Consider the following 25,130-nt stretch of genomic DNA (forward strand, 5'->3'; position numbering starts at 1 on the left):
CGAATGCCGTTCGATTTGTGCAATGCTCCGACAACAGTTCAGAGAATAGTTCTCCACATCGCTGACAAAATGTTTGTGGGAAACTTTAAGGCCTTCTTGGATGATTGGTCTATTTTTAGTAGCGAAGACTCACTTGGTGCCACTGCGGGAATGCATGGAGAGATGTCAGAGAGCCAGGTTGGCCTTGAATCTAAAGAAATGCAAATTTACGGTACCGCAAGGGAAGTTGCTAGGCCACATTGTTTGCAAGGCTGGATTGAAAACTGACCTAGACAAGGTACAGGTAATGTTGGAGATGGAGCCGCCCATTGATGTGACAAGAGTAAAGTCCTTCCTTGGACATGTAAAGCGGAAAAATCGAACCCTAGTCGTTCTCCCCTCCCCAACTCCAAAGAGAGAGAAGGGAGAGTCACTAGGGTTGATGGTTTTCACTTAGGGGAGACTTTACATTCAAAAGAGGGGTTGAAACCCACAAGATCCAATCCCACGCAACGCAAGATTGGATTCGAAATGAGTTTCAAGGGTTGTGACATCAAGGATACCCTCTTTTGTAAAGAATTGTGGAAAGAATGATTGAACTAGGAATGCATGTAAAGTAGGAAAGATTCGTTTATAAACAGAGATAGGGATATGGGATGAAGCTGCGGACCTGGAATTAGCAGTAAAATGTCGAGACGGTGTTGTTCTGCAAATTTGAGCGAAAGTTGACGAGAGGATGGCGCCCGGCGTGCACACGGTCCTCCGAAAAATCCGCGAAACGAAGGTGGATCTGTTCGTCTCTGCACAAGGATTCCAGATCTTCAATTACAGCCGCGTACCTGCAACCTACACACAGAAAAGAGAGGACGATTAGGGGGTTAGGGATGAGGGGTTTGCCTTTAGGTCAAACCCCGGTTTTGGAATTAACCAAGAAATGAGAATGCTGTAAATGTAAATGTTTGTAATGTAAACAAGTACTGATACCTTGTTGTAAGAATGTTTGTATTCTTACATGCGAAGGTGTAATGTATGTTGTATGTTGTATGTGATCTCCTCTTCAATGGTTGAATCCTTGTCTTGAATGCAACACTTAGCCTTGAATGGAGACTTAGAATGATCAATTGCTTGAAGGAATGCTTGAATGCTTGAATGTTTGAATATTGCTTCCGCCTTCTTTTTTTTTTCATCCCCCAAAATGGGAGAGGAAATGTAGTTTATATACTTGTCAATTTAGGGTTTATAAGACTGATTTTACCGACCTTAGGCCGACCTGGGAAGATTATTTTCCAATTTGCAAACTTAAACACCCGAAGCCCCATAAGAGACCGGGCCCAAAATAGGGCCAGGGACCAGGGCGCTGGGCGCCATGGTCTTGGGGGACCAGGGCACTGGGTGCCCTAGTCCTGAAGGACCAGGGCGTTGGGCGCCATGGTCCCACCTCTAGGGACAGCAGGGTGCAAGGAGGATCAGGCCACGGTGCTGAAAAATGCAGTTTTTGATGTCATGAACAAGTTTCGGGGTCTCCATTCAGGTTCCGTGTTGCATCGCCATCGTGAACACCCAAATGCAGTCGAAATTGCAAGTGTCGCAATTTTAGGACGCTACATTTAGCCCCCACTTTAGCGGGAGTATAACCGTACGCTCATACTTTCGGTAAAGTACAAGGAAACAACATTGAAAAACTTTCACCACGTGAAGGAGGCAAGATACACCAAGCCCCTAGTGGACTAAGGATCTTACGACTTCGATTGACAAAGTAAAAGGGAAGATCACGAGGGAGAACCATGACTGTCAGTAGTAAGGTTCCCTCACTATGAGTCATGCAAGAAAGATATCAAAAATTTTCAAGGCAAAGCTAAATTTGTCAAGAAATTTTCAACTATCTTGAAAAGATATGAACGGGATGTATGCCCCCCTACGTTAAAGCGATCGCACACGCCTCACTGGGGGTGATTGCTTTAAGGTAGTGATACATATAAGAAATGAGAAAGGAAAGGAGCACATTATCACAAGGATTTAGCCCCCAAGTGTGAGATAAGCCCAAGGATAATAGACACCAAACACAAAGCACAAGGTGACTTCGCTTTCCTCGGGGTCAGTATGCTGTATGATAATTCATGTATATCATATGTACGTATGCATAATTGTTCTTCATTCCCCAATCAAGGAAGGTCACCTAGAAGAAGGGAACACATGTGTCTTTTGAGTCAACATGAGAGAGACCAAGAGATCTCAATGCTTTGCATCGTCCTCAAGTAGACAACACTAAGGACAACAACTAGAAGAATGAGAATAACACATAGAAGAAGTAACAAAAGAGATCAAGAGAGGAGGAGAGAGTCTGCTATGCTAATGAAACTAGTCTAGCACGTCATCTACCCCCCGATCTTGCTGATCAATATTTCGGGAAGGTAGGAAACACGCTAGAGGAGGAACATCCAACACAGCAGATGGAGCTATCACAAGATCCAAACAAGGGCTATGTGCATGTTCCAAGCCACGTTGTTCTTGTCTAGGAGCTAGGATAAGTGCTTTAGAAAATTCGTTAGATAAATGGTTATCAACATCAACATATTCATATTCACTATCAGAATGAACAGGAGTAACATTTTCATCATGAATAACATTTTCATCTATATCATCATCAAGATTTATAAAAATAGGATCTTTAACTCGCACAGGATCAAGACCATCATACATCTTATGTTTAGGAGATTTCGGCTCAATTTTCAGCTGAGGAGAACATGGAATAATATTAGTTGAAGGTGTTTTTGGGGATTGCAAAGTTTGAGAAGCAGCTGCCTGAGCTCTAAGACGACGCTTTCGTCGGCGTTCACGTGCAGATGTTTTTGGGGATTGCAAAGTTTGAGAAGCAGCTGCCTGAGCTCTAAGGCGACGCTTTCGTCGGCGTTCACGTGCAGAACGATTTCGTCTAGTCTTAGTAGGAAGTTTAGAAGATTGAAGAGGAGGAATGTTCTCATCCTTATCACTTGGGTGTTTAGGTTGTGGTCTCTTAGGTTGAATAATAGGAGAAGAGGAAGGTCTCTTCTCTCGATAAGAGGAAGGAGGAGGAACTGCTCCATATAAGGGAGGAATATTTGGTTTAGGAAGGAGACCAAGTCCATCATGACAAGGAGGTATAGGTCTACTTTTAGGAAGTTTATTAGTCATAGGCATAGTCACATTCATAGGGATGGGTTGGGAATCTTCTTGAGGAAAGACATTAGTTTTATCTTTCAAAGGAAGAACTTCCTTCTCAAGAATGATAGGAATATCAAGTTTGGGTCTTCTAGGTTCACTTAGAGATAGGATCATATCTTTCTTCCACTTTTGATAAGATTTGAAAAGATGATCACTTTGCGGAGGAAGAGATTGGAATTGTTTAGGCCAAAAGTAATCAATAGGAACGCTAGGAGTTCTTTCAGCTGGTTTAAAGAAACGACGATTGATAGTAACAACTTCACCATTATGGAGAAATTTCAAGCACTTGTGAATAGGAGAAGCAATAGCTTTCATGGAAGATAGCCAAGGATAGCCTAGCTTCACACGAAATTGTTCGGATGATGGAATAATAGCAAAGTCCACATCAAGGGATTTGTTATGGACCTCAATAGGTAATGTAATAGAACCAATTGTAGGAGAAGAAAATGCATCAAATAGTTGCACAACCACATTTGTTTCATCATAGATCACTTGATTCAATTGCAAAGTAAAAAGAAATTCTTCAGTAATGACATTAACCATACAAGAAGGATCAATAAGCACTCCACGGCAAGGTGTATTCTTGACTTTTGCAACTATATTTAAAGGACCATCAGGTGCCCTGATAGTTTCACTGGAATCAAATGTGATAGAAGGTTCTTTAGGGATTTTCTGTTGCTCCACAAAGTTAATCACATTCGGAGTCATAGACACAAGATCATCAGGTGAGACAGAGGAATCAGTAGTATCAATCGCATTAGAGGTATGAGAAGGCAATGGATCAGTAAAAATCTGAAGATTTTGGTTAGGAGGAGCTATAGATGTGTTGCCTTTATCATTCACACCATAAACAAAGATAGTATTATTATCAATCAAATCTTTTATTTTACCCTTCAAAGCAAAACATTTTTCGGTATCATGCCCAGGATGACGATGAAATTGACAAAAAGATTTGTTATCAAAATAGGGTGAATTAATTTTTGCAGGATCTATTTGCCTTATAGGAGGAAGGGTAAGCACATTTTGTTCCAATAACTTATTCATAATACTATGCAATGATTCATTCAAAGGAGTAAACTTTCTTTCTTTCTTGAAAACCATAGAAATAGGAGGCACACCTGATGCTGCATTCACATTGTTGTTGATGATGTTTTCATTGAATTTAATGGACTCTCTGTTCGGTTTAAACTTCCCAAATGGTTGTTGACTACTATCACCCTTATCACTCGGAGCCATAGGATTTGCTTGTTCCATTTGACTCACAGTCAGTTGATAATTGTGAAGAGTTGTGCACAACTGGTGGAAAGAAGTAAACTCAGAAAACAGAAGTTTTTCTCTAATATCTTTTTGTAGATTAGAAATAAAGATTCTTTGAATGTCATTGTCAGGTACTGGAAAAGAAATTTGAGCATACAAATGCTTATATCTACCAATGAAATCAGTCACTTTTTCTTTAACACCTTGTTTACAATGCATTAAATCAATCAAAGTGACTTTAGGACTTATATTGTTTTGAAACTGTTGAATAAAAGCATTTGCAAGTTGTTCGAAAGAAGAAATAGAATAAGAAGGCAACGAGCAATACCATTGTAGGGCTTTATCTCTTAATGTTCTAGTAAACAGTTTTGCAAGCAACCTTTGGTCATAAGCAAAATCGGTACATATTGTTTGAAAGGTCTTAACATGTGTTAGAGGATCACCCTTACCATTATAAAGCTCCAAATGCGGAATTTCAACATGTTTAGGGGGGATAGCTCGAACAATGTCAAGAGAAAGTGGGCTCGCAACATCAAATGTGGGCACACTAAACTTAGATTGATTCATAGAGGCAATTTGTTGATGTAAATAAGAGACAGTTTGTGCAAGATTGTTGATAGTCGCTTCAGTCGAAGAGTTCATATTAGACGTGTTAGATTGTGATGGAGGTGTTATGTTATTGAAAGAAGGTAGAGAGTAAGGTGGTGGGACACTATGATAGTTAGTCATAGGAGATGATTGGAAAGGAGGAACACTACAAGGAGGAATGGAATGATTAAACGAATTGCCCCCTTGCGTCATGTTCATTTGTGGTGATATAATAGGAACACTCATTGAAGGAATGAATGAAGAAGTTGGATTGATTGAAGAAAGAGGGTTGATTGAAGAAGAGGGATTGCCCCCATGATTAGTGATCATAGGAGGAATGTCTTGTATTGAAGTAGTCATTATGTTTGATTTAAAAGTAGGTATACTAGCAATAGGAGTTGTCAAAGGAATAGAATGATTGACTTGAGTAGGAGGTTGTGTATAACCTAAAGTTTCGGCACAACTTTTCATAGGCATCACATTCGAATCCACAATGTGTGCAATACCACGCAAAATATCAATTCCATTCTTATCACTTTGAACCATACGTTTTAGACCCTTAATTAATGAAAGAGCTTCACTATCAGGGTATTCTTGAGACATCCATTGTCGAAAATCATCAAATTGGTTATCCAATTTTGAAAGTTGTTCTACAGAAACCTCGTGGAGAGCTTCTTCATCATTAAGAGGATTAGAGGAATTACCCATGTCCTCGTTAAAAAGGCCATTCAAATTAGGTTCCATCTCTTCGGTAATTACACCTTGGAAAGACTTAATTCTAAGGCTTCGTCTAACGGGAATAGTGTAAGTAGGGTTTATTGTTGTAAAACTCATGCACTAAAGAGAGAGAGAAGATTTTGAATTTTAGAGGTAGCAAATTTCAATAAAATCAGCCAATCTCCTAGATTTAAGCTGTTAAATGCAATTAGGACAATCTCCCGAAATTTCAAAAAAAATGTCCGGGACCGTGGCGAACGGAGTGCACACGGTCCTCGCAACTTTTTTCGAAATTTTCAGGGATGAAAGTTATGATGATTTTAAAGCTAATCTGAAAAACTTCAGTGATTTTACGATCTGTAGATAGGCCAAATTAAAGTTGCAATCTCAAAATTGAACCCTACCAAGATTGTTGAAAAATGTAAAATTTGAATTTTGAAAAAGAGAGGGAAACTGAAATTTTGAATTTTATGATTTTAGAGGGAATGCTGAAAGCAATGCAAGCTTTGAAATTTAAAAATTGACTCGATTTCATGCAAAATTCGAATTTGAAAGTGGAAATCAAGGTTGTTGCAATTAAACACTTAATTTCAAAAGTTACAAACTGCAAAAATTTGAATAAAGCACTGAAATGTCGGATGAATGCTAACACACTTTTCAGATTTAGGACAGTAAGAAACACAATTTTGACACAAAATTTCAATTTCAACAATTTTTGAATGATTAGAAGCTTTAATCCAAGCAATTACTAGACCAACTTTGACTTTAATTTTGAAAGTGTTAAAATTGATAAAATCAGCCAAAATTTTGGATTTTAGTAGAAAAATACAGTAAGATCTAGATCCTGAAATTTCGGAAAAAATGTCGGGGACGATGGCGCTCGTGGTGCACACGGTCCTCGCAACTTTTTTCCAAATTTTCAGGGATGAAAGATATTGTGATTTTATTGCGGAATCCAAAGTTACAGCCGATTTGGAAGTGTTTTGATCAGTGAAATCATCAGTCAAAGGTTGAATCAAGAAGGTTTTAAAAATTAGGGTTTTGACATTTAACCTCTTAATTTTCAGAATTAAAGCACAAATATGAATTGACAATTTGCAATAGAAGGGTAGATTTGAAACAAGCATTAACAATTAAACATTTCACAAGCTCAATTACTAAAAAGAAAATTTTAGGGTTTTTTATGCAATCAACCTCTAAAATTTGCAAAAGATCAAACATGGAAATGTAATTAAGGAAACAAATTTTTCAGATCTAACCATGAATAATCAGAATGAGGATGTTCACGTCGGGTTCACCAAAATGTAAAGCGGAAAAATCGAACCCTAGTCGTTCTCCCCTCCCCAACTCCAAAGAGAGAGAAGGGAGAGTCACTAGGGTTGATGGTTTTCACTTAGGGGAGACTTTACATCCAAAAGAGGGGTTGAAACCCACAAGATCCAATCCCACGCAATGCAAGATTGGATTCGAAATGAGTTTCAAGGGTCGTGACATCAAGGATACCCTCTTTTGTAAAGAATTGTGGAAAGAATGATTGAACTAGGAATGCATGTAAAGTAGGAAAGATTCGTTTATAAACAGAGATAGGGATATGGGATGAAGCTGCGGACCTGGAATTAGCAGTAAAATGTCGAGACGGTGCTGTTCTGCAAATTTGAGCGAAAGTTGACGGGTGGATGGCGCCCGGCGTGCACACGGTCTTCCGAAAAATCCGCGAAACGAAGGTGGATCTGTTCGTCTTTGCACAAGGATTCCAGATCTTCAATTACAGCCGCGTACTTGCAACCTACACATAGAAAAGAGAGGACGATTGGGGTGTTAGGAATGAGGGGTTTGCCTTTAGGTCAAACCCCGGTTTTGGAATTAACCAAGAAATGAGAATGCTGTAAATGTAAATGTTTGTAATGTAAACAAGTACTGATACCTTGTTGTAAGAATGTTTGTATTCTTACATGCGAAGGTGTAATGTATGTTGTATGTTGTATGTGATCTCCTTTTCAATGGTTGAATCCTTGTCTTGAATGCAACACTTAGCCTTGAATGGAGACTTAGAATGATCAATTGCTTGAAGGAATGCTTGAATGCTTGAATGTTTGAATATTGCTTCTGCCTTTTTTTTTTTTTCATCCCCCAAAATGGGAGAGGAAATGTAGTTTATATACTTGTCAATTTAGGGTTTAAAGGACTGATTTTACCGACCTTAGGCCGACCTGGGAAGATTATTTTCCAATTTGCAAACTTAAAGACCCGAAGCCCCATAAGAGACCGGGCCCAAAATAGGGCCAGGGACCAAGGCGCTGGGTGCCATGTCCCTGGAGGTGGGACCAGGGCGCTGGGCGCCCTAGTCCTGAAGGACTAGGGTGTTGGGCGCCATGGTCCCACCTCCAGGGGCAGCAGGGTGCAAGGCGGATCAGGCCAGGGTGCTGAAAAATGCAGTTTTTGATGTCATGAACAAGTTTCGGGGTCTCCATTCAGGTTCCGTGTTGCATCGCCATCGTGAACACCCAAATGCAGTCGAAATTGCAAGTGTCGCAATTTTAGGACGCTACAGGACATATAGGATATTCCTCGAAGTTCAATAAGAACTTTGGTCAACTTTCATTCTCATTGGACAAGCTGACACAGAAGGGCGAACCGTACGTTTGGGGACCGACACAAGGGGAAGCATTTGATGAACTCAAGAGGAGATTGGTGGCCGCACCCTTTCTACCCTATCCAAATTGGGACCGGGAATTCCATGTATATCTGGATGCCTCGAACTATGTCATTGGGGCTATGCTAGCATATGATGGAGGACATGGGTTGGACCACCCCTTATAGTTTGCAAGTTGCTTGTTGTCGAAAGTCGAGAAGAATTATAGCACGAACGTGAGGGAAGCCCTCAGAATGGTCTATGTCGTACAAAAATTTCGGCACTACTTACTGGCAACACCTTTCACTTTTTATGTGGATCACCAGGTGTTGATGTACCTGGTAAATAAACCCATTATTCAAGATAGAATAAGCAGGTGGGTACTACTCCTTCAGGAGTTTACATTCAGAATAATTGTACGGCCAGGAAAGAGGCATGTGATTGCGGACCAATTGTCCCGGATTAAGTCGGTTTAGCCACCGAAGGTAGTCAATGATGACTTTGCCAATGCACATATGTTTTAAATTGCTGCACTACCTTCGTGGTATGCGAACATAGGAGAATATTTGTCCACTTCTCGGATCCCGGCCAATATGTTACCAAGTGAGACGGAAATTGGTCCTTAGAAACAGGACATTCCAACTAATTAATGGGTTGCTGTACAAAATGGGACCCGACCAAGTCGTCAGAAGGTGTGTGATGGAAGAAGAGATAACTGAAGTGCTACAGGAAGCACAAGAAGGGCCCGCAGGAGGCCACATGGGTCCAAACACCAGCGCATGCAAAGTATTGCTTGTCGGACTATGGTGGCCCACCTTGTATAATGATGCGCGGGAATGGGTGGTGGGCTGTGATACTTGCTAGAGGGCAGGAAAACCATTGAAGCGGGACTTTATGCCCCTCAGTCCATCCCATGCACAAGAGTTGTTCGAACGCTAGGGTGTGGTTTCATTGCACCCTCAAAGGCCAACAAAACACGAAGATGTCGTTTCATTGTGGTGGCGACAGAGTACCTCACTAAGTGGGCTGAGGCACGAGCACTACCGGATATTTCAGCTTCGAGTACGGCTAAGTTCATTTATGAACAAATGATCACAAGCTACGACATTCCAATTCAACTCACGAGTGATTGTGGTGCACTCTTTGTGAACAATGTAGTCAAGCTACTCATGATGGAATTCAAAATTTTTCATTCCTTGTTAAGTTCGTACTACACAAGGGCCAACGGGCAGGCCAAGGCCACTAATAAAATATTGGTGTCTGTGATCTAGAAGTCCTGTGGAGTTGAATAGGAAGATTGGGAAGAGAAATAGCCATCCGTAATATGGGCATATTGGACCACCTACAAAGTCACAACGGGTCAGGCAACCTTATAGTTAATGTACGACCAAGAGGCCATTGTGTCGGAAGAGTTCATGGTCTCGAGTCTAAGGATAGCAATTGAGAACCCGCTAGGAGATATGGAAAGCTTGCGGGAGTGAGTGTACGCGTTAGGCAAGTTGGACGAACGAAGGATGATGGCCCAATGGGCCACTGAAGCCGCCCAACAAAGACAGAAATTTTGGCACGGTAAGCATATCCGATGCATGGAGTTTCGACTAGGTCAGTGGGTGCTGAATTATAATGGGCGGAATGAAATCAAACCTGGAAAGTTTAAAGTCAGATGGCTGGGGCCATATAAAATTCGCGACGTAGTTGAGAATGGAGGGATTAAGTTGTCCACATTGGACGACCAACCGATAAACGAGACGGTAAATGGGTCAAAATTAAAAGTCTACCACCGCAGGGAGCAGTAGAATGACTTAGTTCGTCTGGAGGCGGGGCCTAGTTAGCCAATTTGAAAAGGTAATTATTTTATGAAAAAAAAGAAGTGCGAAACATTTAAAGCGAAAACAAATTGTACGGACCTCATTTCTCAAATCCGTACACTCACACTAAGTGGGAGCCGTACACAAGGTGGCACAAGAAATCCGTACTGCAGAATCTGTACGATACAAGGACAATCATAGGGAGGAGGACAACCAAATCCATACAAAACTATATCGTGGTGACAACTGCAGGACTACATTCCATACGACGAAGTTGTAGGAGACATTGAAGGTCAATCTGTACAGTGGCAGCAAGGATAAAAATCCATACGACCGATATGGGTGACGAAAAGGACCGTACGACTAGCGAGGGGAGGAGCATTGTAATGACATGGGTGATGAAAAGCATCGGACAGACGAAGGACGTACAATGGAAAACGTATGAATGTGCATTAAATCGAGTCGTACATCCCATGACATTGATGCCAGGGAAGAACCATATGGTCAAGCAACAATTCCATACACGTTGCAGGGTGAAATCTGTAAACTGGCGGCAAACGCGAGTGAAGGGGCCGTACATTACAATCCAGACAAGCGGCATCTTGAGAAGTAATCGCCAAAAGAACACCGTACAGGAGCATAAAAGCATTTCGTACAAAGCCGTACCAACATCGCTAGAGCCGGCAAAAGAAAAGTAACGACATTTGAAAAATATTATAAGTGTTTTTGGCAATTCAAAGAATCACCTAAATGGAATTAGGACAACCAAGATTGGGGAAGCTGGATTGGCGAAAATGGTTGGAGCAATTAGAGGAACCGTCTAAGTTTGGAAAGATGGCAGAAGCAAGCACGACAAGCATGGACAAGGGAAAGAGAGTATTGCACTCTGGAGTAAAAGTTGCAGGGCAAACAGACACAGGAAAGGGCAAGAAGAAGATAATGCCAGTAAAAATCACATCTGACACTATGACATTCAAAGGATTAAGTGGAAGTGTATGTAGAACCTGGTGGCTGGAGACCTCAGATAATAATTTGATTAAGCAGTTTTCAGGAAAGCACGGGTGCACTGGGCAATTCAAATGCCCATCTTTGTGATTAGGGATTTTGAGCCATGTCTGCGAATGATGGTGGCCACATACGACAGGGCAACAAGGGCATCGACATTCTCTTATCAGCAGAGCATGGTGATCGTATCATTTGCACCCGAGGATTTTTCCAGGGTCTTTGGCATACCAAATCAGGGGAAGAAAGTAGACAAGAATGGCAATAAGATGTCGCCAGAGAGGAAGGAGCAACTGCTACAACTGATCCGTCGAAGTGATCTCTCAGAACAGGAATGGGCAACAATTAAGGCACCTAAGGGCAGAGGATTGAAAAAATCGTACATCGTTCTAGGAGAATGGTATTGCCTGCTCGATTTTATGAAAAGCAGACTTATTGGAGCCAGCAGGGCATCAGACACGATGGTACACATAATTGCACTCATAAATGGACAGAGGAATGGGACGATGTACAACTGGCTTGTAGTCTTGTTCGACAGAATTCATGAATTTCTGACCTTACAACACAAGGCTTTTTACATGCCATTCCATGCCATTGGGTTATTCCTTGATGCTGTACGCACACAAGTCTCTTTGGAGAGGCATGTCTAGAAACCTCGGGAGACGTTGGAATCTTCATAGCCAGCCATATTCTATTGGACCCACCTGGATACTGTCACAGGTAGTGCCGAAGCCCATTCCAAAAGGAAGCGAAGGAGACCAACACAAGTAGTAGTATCAGACAATGAGCAGGAGAAAGAGACAATTGACGAAGATGCAAAGGAAGGGGCTGAAGAAGAGGATGATAGTAGTGCAGAGGAAGGGGAAGATTTCGATGAACTTCTTTTAGGAGTAGCCAGAGTCACAATGCATTTCGCCTTGCTAGCCGAAAAGAAGCAGAGAAAACCCGTGGTACAGAGGAGACGTGAGAGAGTAGTGGCCGCATGGTGTCTTTTGGGCACGTGTCGAGAGGTATCCGTGGAATTCCGACGGGTGGAGTGCGACCTGTGGGAGTGGGCTGCTTGGTGTTTGTGCTAGTAGTATTGACTTCGGATGGAGGATTGACACCACTTCTGGCTTCCGGGGTGACGGTGAGAGCAAAACCAGTTGTGCCCATTCCAGGATTTGGGCAGTCGAGACCTCGACCTCGATTGTCGACACCCTTAAGTGTCACCACAACAGTTCTGACAGGAGACGTACCAGTGGTTCAGGCAAAAATGTGGGAGAGGGAGCTCCAACAGTATCATCGGTTCTTAGGGAACCTCCTTGCATTGAGTTTGCCGTACTTAGGGAGCTTATACGCACAAAGGTGAAGGCACCGGAGGGCACAGTGACTGTAATGGCCACAAATGATGATGCGACCATGAATGAGTGGCTGGGTCGCTATGAGATGCCTCCTATGCCACCACTAGGACCCTCACTTGCCTCACCCCAACCACGTCCATTTCTCGAGATTTTGGACCTAGATGAGGGTATTCTTGTTCACATTAAAATGTTCGAGGCAGGTTTGTGGCCGGAGTATCTTCTTTTCCCTCTCGGTTTTCGAGCAGTGCGTGGCGTGCAGGACAGTTGTCAGCTCGGTGCTGCCCCCAGCGGTCTGTGTTTTGCGTTGAAGGAGTGAAGTAGCGCGGTGACGACAAATCAAGAAGTTTTGCTGACTGGGCCTTTTTCCAGAGCCCACCTTGTAGCTCAAGCCGGAAAGGGACACCTGGAACCTTCAAGAGGGTGGATGCGTTTTTGTTTGAAGAGGTTTTTCAAAAGAGGCCTCCGCGCCTGTCGCGTTTTTTTGTGCAGTTAGCAAAATCTTTTCCGTTTGGACCGGTATGAAGATCATCGCAGCAGACAAGAACCAAAGCCTTCAGACTGTTTTGTTGGCTGTGCCCTCGCGGGGTGACACGACTTGGTTTTTCTGTTCAAGGGCGGTTATGCATGTTTGGCGTATTTTGGAGTTGTTAGCAGAGCCACAGGCTCTATTTATGGTTGTTTTTTCCCTGTTGTCGGGGTTCAGAACTTTTAAGAAAGACAATTAAGGATATTAGAATTGGAACTGTTATAGTTTTCTCAAGAGGAAGGTAAATCAAGATTGTGCGTGCGGCCTTAATGATTACCTCTTTTTGGATGCTTAAATAGGATTTTGTGCGTTTTCTTATATGCTTGATGACTTCAGAAATATCTATCTAATACTCTGCCGATTAAACTATGTTCCGCACTTGTTATCTGGTGGATGCATGATATATGTTTCTTTATGTTTTTCAGAGGAATCTTAATTGTATCTTAATTTTTGTTCTGTTCGGGCATGTAGGTTGTTGAATGGGCTTTAAAACCATGTGTTTCCTGGTTTTATATGCTCTCTGCTTTTTATGAAATGTTTTGGCGCATCGCCTCAATAGCATAGATCAATTTATTTTAAGTTTCCTTCTTTTCTCTTTTCGAGCCCCCCCCCAAGGAAGAGCCGGCTTCTCAATCCGGAGTTTATTCAGTGAATCCCGCGCAGTAGGTCCCCCATCACTGAATTTCCCATAAGGCTGTTTGTTTACCAAAGGAAAATTTAGAGTATACAATTCTTTTTCTGGCATGCCCGGTGGGACTTCATGTTCAAATATAATTCTAAGCTAGATTATGAGTCATAGGCGTGTCACCAGGACTCAGACAACTTTAAATCCTCACCTTCTCCTGCCACCTTTGGTGACCGTTCATTCAGTCGTATCTCCATCCTCGTAGAGCTTTCCCACTTTCCTTGCAGTCACCCGCACAACAATGGCACACATTCCCCCCAGATATTTCGTGACTTGGGACAACGAGAGCCCTCTCATTCGCCCAACTGCACCCGTGGTTTGGGGAGCTATCCCTACAGCCGCACTAAAAGTCGTTCCCAAGTTTATTGGAGAATGTCATAAAACTCTTGGGGAGCATTTACAAGATGTAGCCACTGTTTGCACTGTCCACGAGATTACCAAACAAAACGTGGCCTTAAGACTGCTTGTAGCTTCTTTCAAAGGAAGAGCTTTGGATTGGTTCAGATTGTTGGGCCCTAACACTATAGGAGATTGGGATCAGCTGGGAGACTGTTTTTTTTCAGAGATTCTTCGATAAGGCGGACAGATCATCTTTGATGCATCAATTGATCACAATAAAGAGGGCCCCTCAGGAAGCACTAACAAATTTTCATCTAAGGTTTTGGCGGACCTGGCAGAGGATACCTTTGTCTGCTCGCCCCTCGATGGATATGGCTTTCGTATTCTACTTAAAAGCTTTGAATTCAAACATATCAGTGATGATCCAATCCCTGGGAGGCAACACGCTTCTGCAAGCATTCGACATAGCGGTCCAAGTGGAAAACAACCTAATTGATGTCAGGAAGCTAGCTCCTTGCTAGCTTAGAGGAAGTCGGTCCCAGTACATCTGCTCGACAGTCTATATATTCATATCCTGCTTCCCCGCTGTCTTCTTTGGCTGCTGAGGTCAGTGATATGAAGAACCTCTTGAGATCCTTCTCCAATGAGATTGTCAATCTAAAGAGAGCCTAGGTTTCGCCTGCCAAGCCTCCTTTCCAGCAAAGTTTCCAAGGGAATCGACCTCCATACCAACATAACCAGCATACAAATCACTGTATTGACAAACCTTCCCAACTTAATGGCCAGATAGTTCCAGTCCCGAATCCATCGCAATCTCTCTATCCAGCCACTTGTAAAGAGGTGACCGTGGGTCAAAATAACCTTGCGGATGATGCCAATTCCTTGTGCTTTCCGTGTAATAATGCTTATGCCTCGAGAAATTACCCAAGAGGGAACTTGCAGCAGAAGGTCGCAGAACAAAGAAGTCTAGGCGTGATGCCAGACGAATCTGTGTATACATCTCCAGGTATGGATTATGCGGCTTTTGTCGCCCAAATGCAAGGAATGTCATTGCAGCAAGAAGCAGAGATTGCCCCAGATCATGCGCTTTTCTCGTGGATGGAGGATGAGGTTGCTGTGCTCACCAACAACGCACCCACTTCAAAAGACGAAGCCCCCTTCGTACAGTCGGAGTATAACCTCCGCTCTAAAAGGCGTTTCATAGGGGAGAATGCCGACATTCCCAAAGGAACACCCGCGGACAAGTCACCTGAACGGCCAGTCATCAATTATGCCTATCCGAGAAAAGAGTTTGTCCCCTATAAGCCGAAGGAGCTGAAGATTCCCACACCCCAAATAGTAGACGTGGTGGAACAACTGAAGAAAGCTCCGACTCATGTCTCTCTGTGGGACCTTTTGAGTATTCCTGAGCAAAAGAACTGAGTGAAAGAGGCCTTGTCTAATGGTGAAAAAGATGGCAGCGGAAGCGCTTCCAAATCTCCATAAATCAACGAAACGAGTTTCCAACCCGCAACAAACAAGTCACACCCTCCGACCGTGTTGGCTAATCAGGTCCTGCCTCCTAAGGTTCAACTAGATGGTAAGCCCAAACCAAACCCATTTTACCTTACCCTTATAGTTGGGGATAAACTATTACATAATTCCATGATAGATTCCGAAGCTAGCACCATCGTCATGCCTAAGCAAATCGCCGAGGTGCTGAACATCAAGTATGAACCTTGAACAAGGGGGTTATGCAACTTGACGGGAACAAAGTTCAAACCGTAGGTCTTATTAATAGCCTTCCTTTGACCTTATTCGCATGTCCTAGCGTTACGGTGTCGCAAGAAGTAGTGCTCATCGACATCCCTCTTGTTTTCGGTCTGTGTCTTTCCCAAGACTTCACTGCTAAAATAGGAGGCTATCTATCCTTAGATTGGTCCCATCTCATCCTTCGCACCCAACACGACCTAGAGCTAAAAGTTCTTTCAGAACCCCTCCACGCTGAGCATGTAGCTGACCAGGCCATGATTAATTTCGAGCCTACCCACACTTCTATATCAAGCAAGGAAAGAAAAGTGGTAGAGCTCTTAGAAGATGAAGAAGTGATTGGGGAAATCCCACCCGAGTAGGAAGTTTTGCTGAATGAATTCATAGATTCTAATCCCTTTTCTAACTACCACGCCACCGGCCTAGGTACCTATTGCATTTTGGATGAAAACCAGATCATCCCGAAGCTTACTAAAGAACCGTTTTCTGAAGAGCAGTTCTCTTCAGCATTGTGGACCCTGCACTTCGACGTTGCAAAATGTAGGATGGGCTGCTGAGCCAGAATTTGCCTCACACCTCCCTCAGGCGAACAAATCTTAAAACCTTTCCGGTTACAATTCACATGTTCCAACAATGAAGTAGAATACGAGGGACTGATCCAAGGCCTAAGCGTAGCAGAAAGGATGGGCATTAAAAAATTGAAGGTCCAGGGCGACTCTGAGCTGGTTGTCCATCAAGTTCCAGGAATATCCAGTGCCAAACATGTCCGTATGAGATCCTATCGTGCTAGAACGTGGGATCTAATAGAGAGTTTCGATTCTTTCAATATTGTAAGCATCCCCCGGAAACTAAATGCTCTTGCTGACCGGATGGCCGTGATCGGATCACATTTTGACCCTGCCATTGACTTACTCATCGGTTCCCAAGCAGTCTGTGTAGTCGTCCGTCCGGCTATTCCTTATAATGATACTCACTGGCAAGTTTTTGAGAGTGATGAGCAGATCGCTTTATTCATCCAAAACTCAAGAGGATTTGGAGATCAACTGCAACCCAAGGTGAAAGAAGCCTATGGAGATCACATCATCCAGCTGAAATCCAACAAGCTCCCAAACAACTTGATCACTCTGGAGAACCTATTTGACCATGATGACGCTAAGAATGACAAGCGGAAGCTCACGACTAGCAAAGGAGATTATGTCGAAATGTCAGTAGGAAGTGGGCGAGTTCTCAAGGTAGGAAAAGGTGTTTCCCCTAAAGACCGAAGGAGATTGGCCCAATACTGTGACGAATATGAAGGTGTCCTGGCTTGTTCTTACGAAAATTTAAAAGGATACGATCCTAGCATCATCCAACATACCATTGAGCTAGCGGACAGAGCTAAGCCGGTCTGACAGAAGTAAAGGCCGGTCAACCCAAAAATCAAGTCTCATGGTTCAGGTGTTGAAGAAGCTGATCGAATCAAGGATTGTTTACCCCATAAAACATAGCACATGGGTATTGAATCTAGTGCCCTCAAGAAAAAAGAATGTAGATATCCGACTCTATGTAGATTTCCGAGATCTGAATCGAGCGTCTCTCAAAGACCACTACCCTTTTCCATCAATGGAGCAATTACTGAGCACAGTGGCGGGGTCTGAAATGTTTTGGATGCTCGACGGTTTCTCGGGGTACAACTAGGTACTGGTAAAACCAGAAGACGAGCGCAAGACAACGTTCATCACCAAATGGGGAACGTCCGCATACCAGAAGATGCCTTTCGGGTTGTCAAATGCTGGAGCGACTTTTCAAAGGGCCATGGATTTGGCTTTCAAAGAACTCGTTAACAGGATCATTTTGATATACTTAGGTGACCTGACTGTATTTTCCAAACACCGAGAGGATCATTTTGATCATCTCGATCTAGTGTTCCAAAAATGTCTTGAATTCAGGATTTCCCTGAACCCAAAGAAGTGCATCTTTGGTGTCCCTCAAGGCAAGTTACTTGGGCATATGGTATCAAAAGGTTTTTTCATTGACCCAGACAGAGTCAAAGCCATAAAAGATCTCCCCCTTCCAGTCAACAAAAAAGGAGTCCAGTCTTTTTTTAGGCAAAGTCAACTTTGGGGGGGGGGGGGGGAGGGGGGTGGCGGGGTAGTGGTGTTGATATAGTTATACATATACATATAGTACTTGAAAAACTGGTTTTGAAAAGATGTATGACAGTGTTATAGTATAAGAATTACATTTGAAATGAGACTATAGGAAATTTGAAATACTAAATCTAAATACCAAGATTTCTAAGTTGTGTTGTTATATGGAGCCTAATCAGACTCGGAGGTTAGGTTTTCCCTACTTCTATCGGCGTGGTTTCCCCCTATATTTTTCAACGGGGGTTTGGGGGCAGTGCCCCCAAGTTGGGGTCAAGGGGCATCGTGTTTTCTTTTGCTGTTAGCAAGATCTTTTTCGTTTGGGCCGGTATGAAGATCATCGCAGCAGGCAAGAAGCAAAGCCTTGGTACCATTTTGTTGGGTGTGACCTCGCTAGGTGACATGGCTTGGTTTTTCCGTTCAGGGGCGGTTATGCATGTTTGGTGTATTTTGGAGTTGTTAGCAGAGCCACAGGCTCTATTTATGCTTGTTTTTTTCTCTGTTGTCGGGGTTCAGAACTTTTAAGAAAAACAATTAAGGATCTTAGAATTGGAACTTTTATAGTTTTCTCAGGAGGAAGGTAAATCAAGATTGTGCCTGCGGCCTTCGTGATTACCTTTTTTTGGATGCTTAAATAAGATTTTGTGCATTTTCTTATAAGCTTGGTGACTTCAGAAATATCTATCTAATACTTTGCCGATTAAACTATGTTCCGCACTTGTTATCTGGTGGATGCATGATATATGTTTCTTTATGTTTTTGAGAGGAATCTTAATTGTATCTTAATTTCTGTCCTATTCGGGTATGTAGATTGTTGAATGGGCTTTAAAACCATGTGTTTCTTGGTTTTATATGCTATCTGTTTTTTATGAAATGTTTTGGCGCATCGCCTCAATAGCATATATCATTTTATTTTAAGTTTCCTTTTTTTCCCTTTTCCAGCCCCCCCCCAAGGAAGAGCCGGCTTCTCAATCCAGAGGTTATTTTGTGAATCTCGTGCAGTAGGTCCCCCATCACTGAATTTCCCATAAGGTTGTTTGTTTCCCAAAGTAAAATTTAGAGTCAACAGTTCTCATTAGGAGTAGGGGTGGGAGGAGGTGGCGATGGACTTCTTGGAGGACACCGTTGGATTTGGGGAGGAAACGAGCGAGATCCAGCAGTAGATGAGGGCCACTAGAGAGAGCCAGCCAGTGATCATGGAGATGTTTCTTGCGGAGATGGGAGCCAGTACGGAAAGAATGGCAATGGATGTAGAGGCCATTGCACGGAGTTTGGCAACTTCTATTCAGGAGTGGGCTCTCGGTCACCCTGTCGTTGAGGGTCTCTTTGGCTTTGCCACACGAGGGTGTGCTGAAGAGTTGGGGAGATGTTTTGAGGCTAGGGGTTGGCCTGTTGTGGAGACTCCAAAGATGTTGGTGGAATGGAGGTGTGAGGAGACACGTGGGGCTAGTGGAGTACACTTGTTTCTATAGTGGGTAGAGCAAGCCTTCCGGGATGGGTAACATAGTTCATCTGCAGTAGAGACAGAGTGGTTGGTGGCCATTACAACTCGGAAGGAGCTAGTCACTTGCCTGCACACGATGGAGATGGAGTTGGCACAGTAGAGCGCCTGAGCGACCAGTCTGGAAGAGTTGGCTCGTGCCAAGGCAAAATTGGCCTGGGAGATGGCGGGGTGAGCAGAGGAGGTGGTAGAAAGGACAACCTTGAGACCTGTCTCACATCTACCCGAGAGGAGTTGGATGGAAAGCAGAAGGAGCTCATGGTAGCGGTTTTTATGGTGAAAAAATCTAGGGAGAGACAATTGTTTTTTTTTTCTTGTTTTGTTTTGGCGTCATTCCCCATTTTTTTTTTAATTCGTTCAGGAGACGACCTTCTTTTTTGCGGGGGATGATGTTGTTGGGTAGTTATGTCATATCGTAATTAGAATGTTAAGTGTGTTAAGGGTCGGTGGTTACTTGACGGTTGCCGGCAGTTGGCACTGGGCACCCTGTACCGACACCTATATATATGTACTTGGGTTTGTATTTCAGTGGAGATAGTGCTCAAGGAAACTATGTTTTGAATGTACTGGCATTTTGGAATCATTGAATACAGACACATTTGTTGTTTTCACTTGCATCTTTGTGTACTGTTACATTTTTTATATCTCTGTACTGTTATGCACTGAATGCACACACACCCCTTGGGGGCAAAACAGTTTCGAGGTTCTGACTGTTCATTGTCTACCAAAAAATCCTCCATGTAGTACATTTGACACAATTCATCCAGAAATCTGTGAGGTATTGCTTAATGGTATCAAAGCATTTTGTTTACTTATAGTTGACATTTGCAGTTTAAGAATTGAACAGCCTTAAATCACTTGTTAAGAGTTTTACTTAACTAGATATTTAAGATTACGTACACAGCTATTCATTTTCAAAACAAGTTTCTGGAAATACAGTGTTCAATTCACTTCACTTACCACTTTTAGAGTTTTGATTACATGTAGCTTACTTAAGAAAAGTTGATTGCTGCCAATGAAGTTAAAGTAAATTCTACTCAGTATTGATTAGAATCCTGAGCTGGCTGTGGCAAAATTCTAAATCCTTTTGATGACAAGTCTTAGATGGCTTTGCTAAGATGATTTAAACAATTGATACTGATATATTGAATATTTGAATTTCAAACAGGCCCCTTTTCCTCAAGAAAAGTCTGTTATTGGTGCATGCGTATCAGCTACAGAAGCAGAAGATAATGATTTTTCAAGTTTGAAGGCAAAATTTACGAAGTTCGTAAATCTGTTTGATTGGTATAAAAAAGAGAATTCTGAACTCCACCAACAATGCCAGATGCTTAATAAACAATTAAATCATGCTGTAGCATCTCTAGTTCTAACCACTGACAGCTGTACTGAGAAGGAAATCAGAAGTGTTCAGAATAAGGAACATGTGTATGGCACAGATTTTACAGGGCTCAAGGTAAACAGATAACCAAGATAAAAGTTAAGTTTGTAGGCATTTGTATTGAATTGGTATATGATATTTCATGTAAACTATGTAGCATGGATATTTATTTTGGTAATACCACACAGTTAATTGTATTTTTCCTTGTTTTTATATTTGCAGGTTTCAAAAGAATGTCACACAGCTACATCCTTTTTGCAATCAGCTGATAGTAGTTCAAGAATATTGCCAGTACCTTTGAGTGGCAGGTTAAGACAGATTTCCAGTAAAGTTTGCAAAATGGAAAATGACTTGGGTGGAATTCCTTTCATAAATGTTGATGCATTATGTTCACATATTGAGAATACATTTTGTCATCTTCCAGCAGATGATTTGTCAGATTCAAAGTCAGCTATCAATTTTATTATGCAAATACAGTGCAAAGAATCTGATAAGCTAGAGGATGGTAATTTATTTGTGGACGTGGAAGGGGAAAACAATAAGAGAAATCAATGTGACGAGAATGTTCAAAATAAGGAATGCTTGGAATATGACTCGAAAATTATTTGTGATGAGGTCTACGATAGGAAATCAACAAACATGTACTCTGGAATCGCTAATGTTATCCTTCTTGCTAAATGGCTTGTTGAAGAATTCAAGAGTCTGGCACCTGATCACAATTGTTTTGTGTCTAACTGTATGCAAATGAATCCAGCAACAGGCAAGCTCTTCAAAGGGTTGCAGATCTGCCTGAAGGAGATTGCTAAAGTTGCTTCTGAAATTCATCTGGCAGCCGTTGAAAAGGAACATTGCAACAGTAATTCTAACCTAGATGTGGTATGTCCTTCGACCGCTCAAAGTGGGGAAAAGGTATTTTGATGCTCTGATGTTGATTATTGTATGTGCAGTGTTTGTTAGAAATGTAGTATTCATTATTATTAATTGTGCAAGGCTTTGAGTTGATGTGATGTCGGTTATATTAAAATTTATTGATGGTTTTACTAAATACACTCTTGGACGTTTGGAGTATGAAAGACTTATCCAACTATTATCTCTTAATTGTGCAGGACCTTACCACCCACGGAGATGTAGTCGACATTGAAGGGAATATTTTCCAATCAGAAGAGTCTATGAATTTATGGGAAAGGCTAAAAATGTCAGCAGAACATGTTTCATCTCTTGATAATAAGCTTGCTTTGTTGAATATAGAGAAGGATGCGATTTCAAAAGCTCTGGAGAATGAACTTAGCAGGCAAGAGAAAAAACAGCTTGATAAAAGATTTAGCGAGTTACTTGTACACGAACTTAGCCAATTGAGCGCAGCAATGGCAGGAAGGGATGCTGTGTTTGCATCAATTTGTTCTGGAATCAGGGAGTTTGAGGACAACTTAGAGAATAGAAGATCATTTAGTTTACTATCATAATTCTGTTTGTTTGTTCATCGTGCTTGAACATAAGTTCATGGTCGTTGGTAGTGCTACGACAGCACACATTTCTATCCGTTTGACGTAGTTGCTGACCCCTTTCAACAGGGGCTGGGACTGTCGGCACATTCATATGAACTTTCTTTCAAATTTCATGGTACTGAAGACAGGTCCAGTACCATCCATTGAACCCACTGATTTACATTATATTCCTTGGTTGATTGCAAGAAAACGCTGAGTGAAAGCAGTTATTATCAAATTGATGCTGACGGGAGTTGTAATTTGATATCTGTAACATAAAATGATTTGATTGGGGTTGGAGTTCTGACAAAAAACATTGTTGTGTGTATTTATATTTTCCAGCCTATTTGGTGGAAAAATTGGAAGGTGCTTCCTTTCAGACCTTCACATTTTGCATTTTCTGATGTTTGTGGAGACTAACATAGTAGAATCAAAATAGCGTTATATAAATTGGGACACGTGCTTTTAGCCTGACTACTAGCAACAATATCTATCAAATCCTTTCTTCGAAATGCTCCAATTTGTTTTAGGGTTGATTGGCTTAGAGCCTTGTACAGACAACAAGCAACTCTAGATACCAGATCCATTCCAAATAAAGCAGGCTAACAACATTCAGATCCATGTTAAAGTCATGTCATAATGTTTTTTTATTGAAGTTGGATCTTTCGTAGTAATAAAATTGAATGACATCTTTTGTAGTAATAATGTAAATTTTTTTACATTTAGCATTGATGAAAGTTTAGTCTTGAAGTATTTAAATGATAATGGAGTAAAATAGTTATTGAGAAGCATCTACTCTTCATAATGCTAACATGAAAATGTATTTAGAAATTATTATTAGCATAATATTATTGCAATGAATTTTCACTTTTATGTTTAACTAGATTTTTATTTATTTATTTGAACTAATTACAATCTAGTTGTGTTATTTTACTAAATTTTTTTTTTATAAATAAAATATATACATATTTTTTAACTTTTTCAATAATTAAAAAAAAAACACATTGTCTATTTCATTGGCCAAAATAATTTGCCTCTTGTGCAAGAAGTTATAGGGATTCACCATGATAGACCATATTTTTAGGAAAAATTATAGGAAATAAATCAACTTTTTATTTCCTATTGTGATTTTTAAAAAATTGATAAATTTTTAATTTTAAGATTGTTTACTTGATGTTAAAAATTAAATGCAATATAATTATTATAATTTTAAAAGTCAAGTAGAATTATTTTATTATCACAATTTTCTATATTATTTTTAAAAGTAGTTTTATTTTCTATTTAATTTAAGATTTATATTAAATTATTATATTGTGAAATTCATAATATCATTTAAATTGCATTAAAAGGTGTAAAATTGTAGAATTATTTTATTATTATATTTTAAACATTATTTTTAAAAAACATCAACTAATTTTTAAAATAGTTTTATTTTATATTTATTTTAAGAAATAAAATTATTATATTGTTAAATTTATAATATCAATTAAATTGAATTAATGGATGTAAAATTTAATGATTTTTATTTTATTTTTCATAATTAAGAATTATATTAAAAATAAAAAATTGACATAAATTATAGAGAAATCAATTATTATCAATTTAATTTAGAATAATAAATTTAAATTTACGAGTGTTTAGTTTTAGATTTGATATATATTAAAAAAATTTATTAATCAATTTTTTTTATAACTAAAAAATATTTTTTATAACTAATTTTCATTACTACAAATTTGATATGCATTTGAAATTGAAGTTTGCAACTCTTATTAGACTAATTCATTAAATTATGGAATTAACCAACTATACTACTCAATACTTATTTTAGTATATTTATTACTTTTATTAGAATTTACTTGTTACTTCTACTATAATATACTTATTTTATTATATTTATTACTCTTGTACTTGTTACTTCTACTACAATATACGATAAGTATTTGCCACTACGTGGCACATGGTTTTTAGTTTTAAAGGGTTTAATCTTTTAGAGTAATGAGCACAAGAGAAAGGACTTAATTTTGTGAACAAAAATCATGTGGAATCAAGGAAAAACACATGTAAGGAGGCAATAAAATAAAAGAAGAAAATAGACACAAATGAATCGAAAATAGAAGAAAATTTCAATTGACTTCCTAGCTTGCATGTTTGGCATCGCTTTATCACATTTTGCATGCATAAGGAAAAGGCATGAAAAAATGTTAATGAGTCAATAATTTATAAACAATCATAACCTCAAATTGCCAGACTTGTAGTTGGACAATCACAAAGTTGAGTTCGGATTTTGAAGTTGTAGACCTAGCTAAAGGCATATTTTTTTATTTTAAATTACACAAATTCCAGCTTGTATTCAACGATATTGGAACCATGTTGTAATCTAGTAGGCATTTTGTCTACTCGCCAAGTTGAAAATTGTTTTATAAAAAAGGAACCTTGCTTCCAAAAAGTGAGCTTTGTTGTTCAAAACAATCACATAGGTGACACATAAATTGCAACAATCTTGGATAAATTCTATTTTGATTTATATTGTTCATTACAAATTGGAATTCTCATCATCACATACGTCAAATCGCATAAGAATACACAATTTTTCTGTTTTGTTGCATTAAAATGAAATTGAAAGACAACGAACAAATTATGTAGATAATTGCATTTAACAACACAAAGGATGTTAACCTTAGTTCGAAGTACGAGAACAACACGACTTATTTTCATGGTTGATTTGCATAGAAAATTGCTCTGGAGAGTGAATAGTTCTATGCCATTTTCTACCTCGAATAATATTTTTATTATTTACTTACCTGCATTCAAT

At 40.4% G+C, this 25,130-nt stretch overlaps 1 protein-coding gene across 3 annotated transcripts in view; it reads left to right on the top strand.

Moving 5' to 3' along the window:
- LOC131060230 (kinesin-like protein KIN-7L) overlaps positions 1 to 22,789 on the top strand; it is a 142,449-nt gene extending 119,660 nt beyond the window's left edge. For 2 of the 3 annotated variants that reach the window (XM_057993403.2, XM_057993405.2), the window contains 3 exons: positions 20,622 to 20,909; positions 21,057 to 21,743; positions 21,941 to 22,789. In XM_057993403.2, the coding sequence (XP_057849386.2) occupies positions 20,622 to 20,909; positions 21,057 to 21,743; positions 21,941 to 22,297 (1,332 nt within the window). In that variant the 3' untranslated portion in view covers positions 22,298 to 22,789. The remainder of the gene's footprint in view (positions 1 to 20,621; positions 20,910 to 21,056; positions 21,744 to 21,940) is intronic. The other variant, XM_057993404.2, reaches the window with a different exon arrangement.
- Positions 22,790 to 25,130: the final 2,341 nt, after the last annotated feature.

This window comes from Cryptomeria japonica, chromosome 9 (assembly GCF_030272615.1).
Source record: "Cryptomeria japonica chromosome 9, Sugi_1.0, whole genome shotgun sequence".
Classification (NCBI taxonomy): Eukaryota; Viridiplantae; Streptophyta; class Pinopsida; order Cupressales; family Cupressaceae; genus Cryptomeria; species Cryptomeria japonica.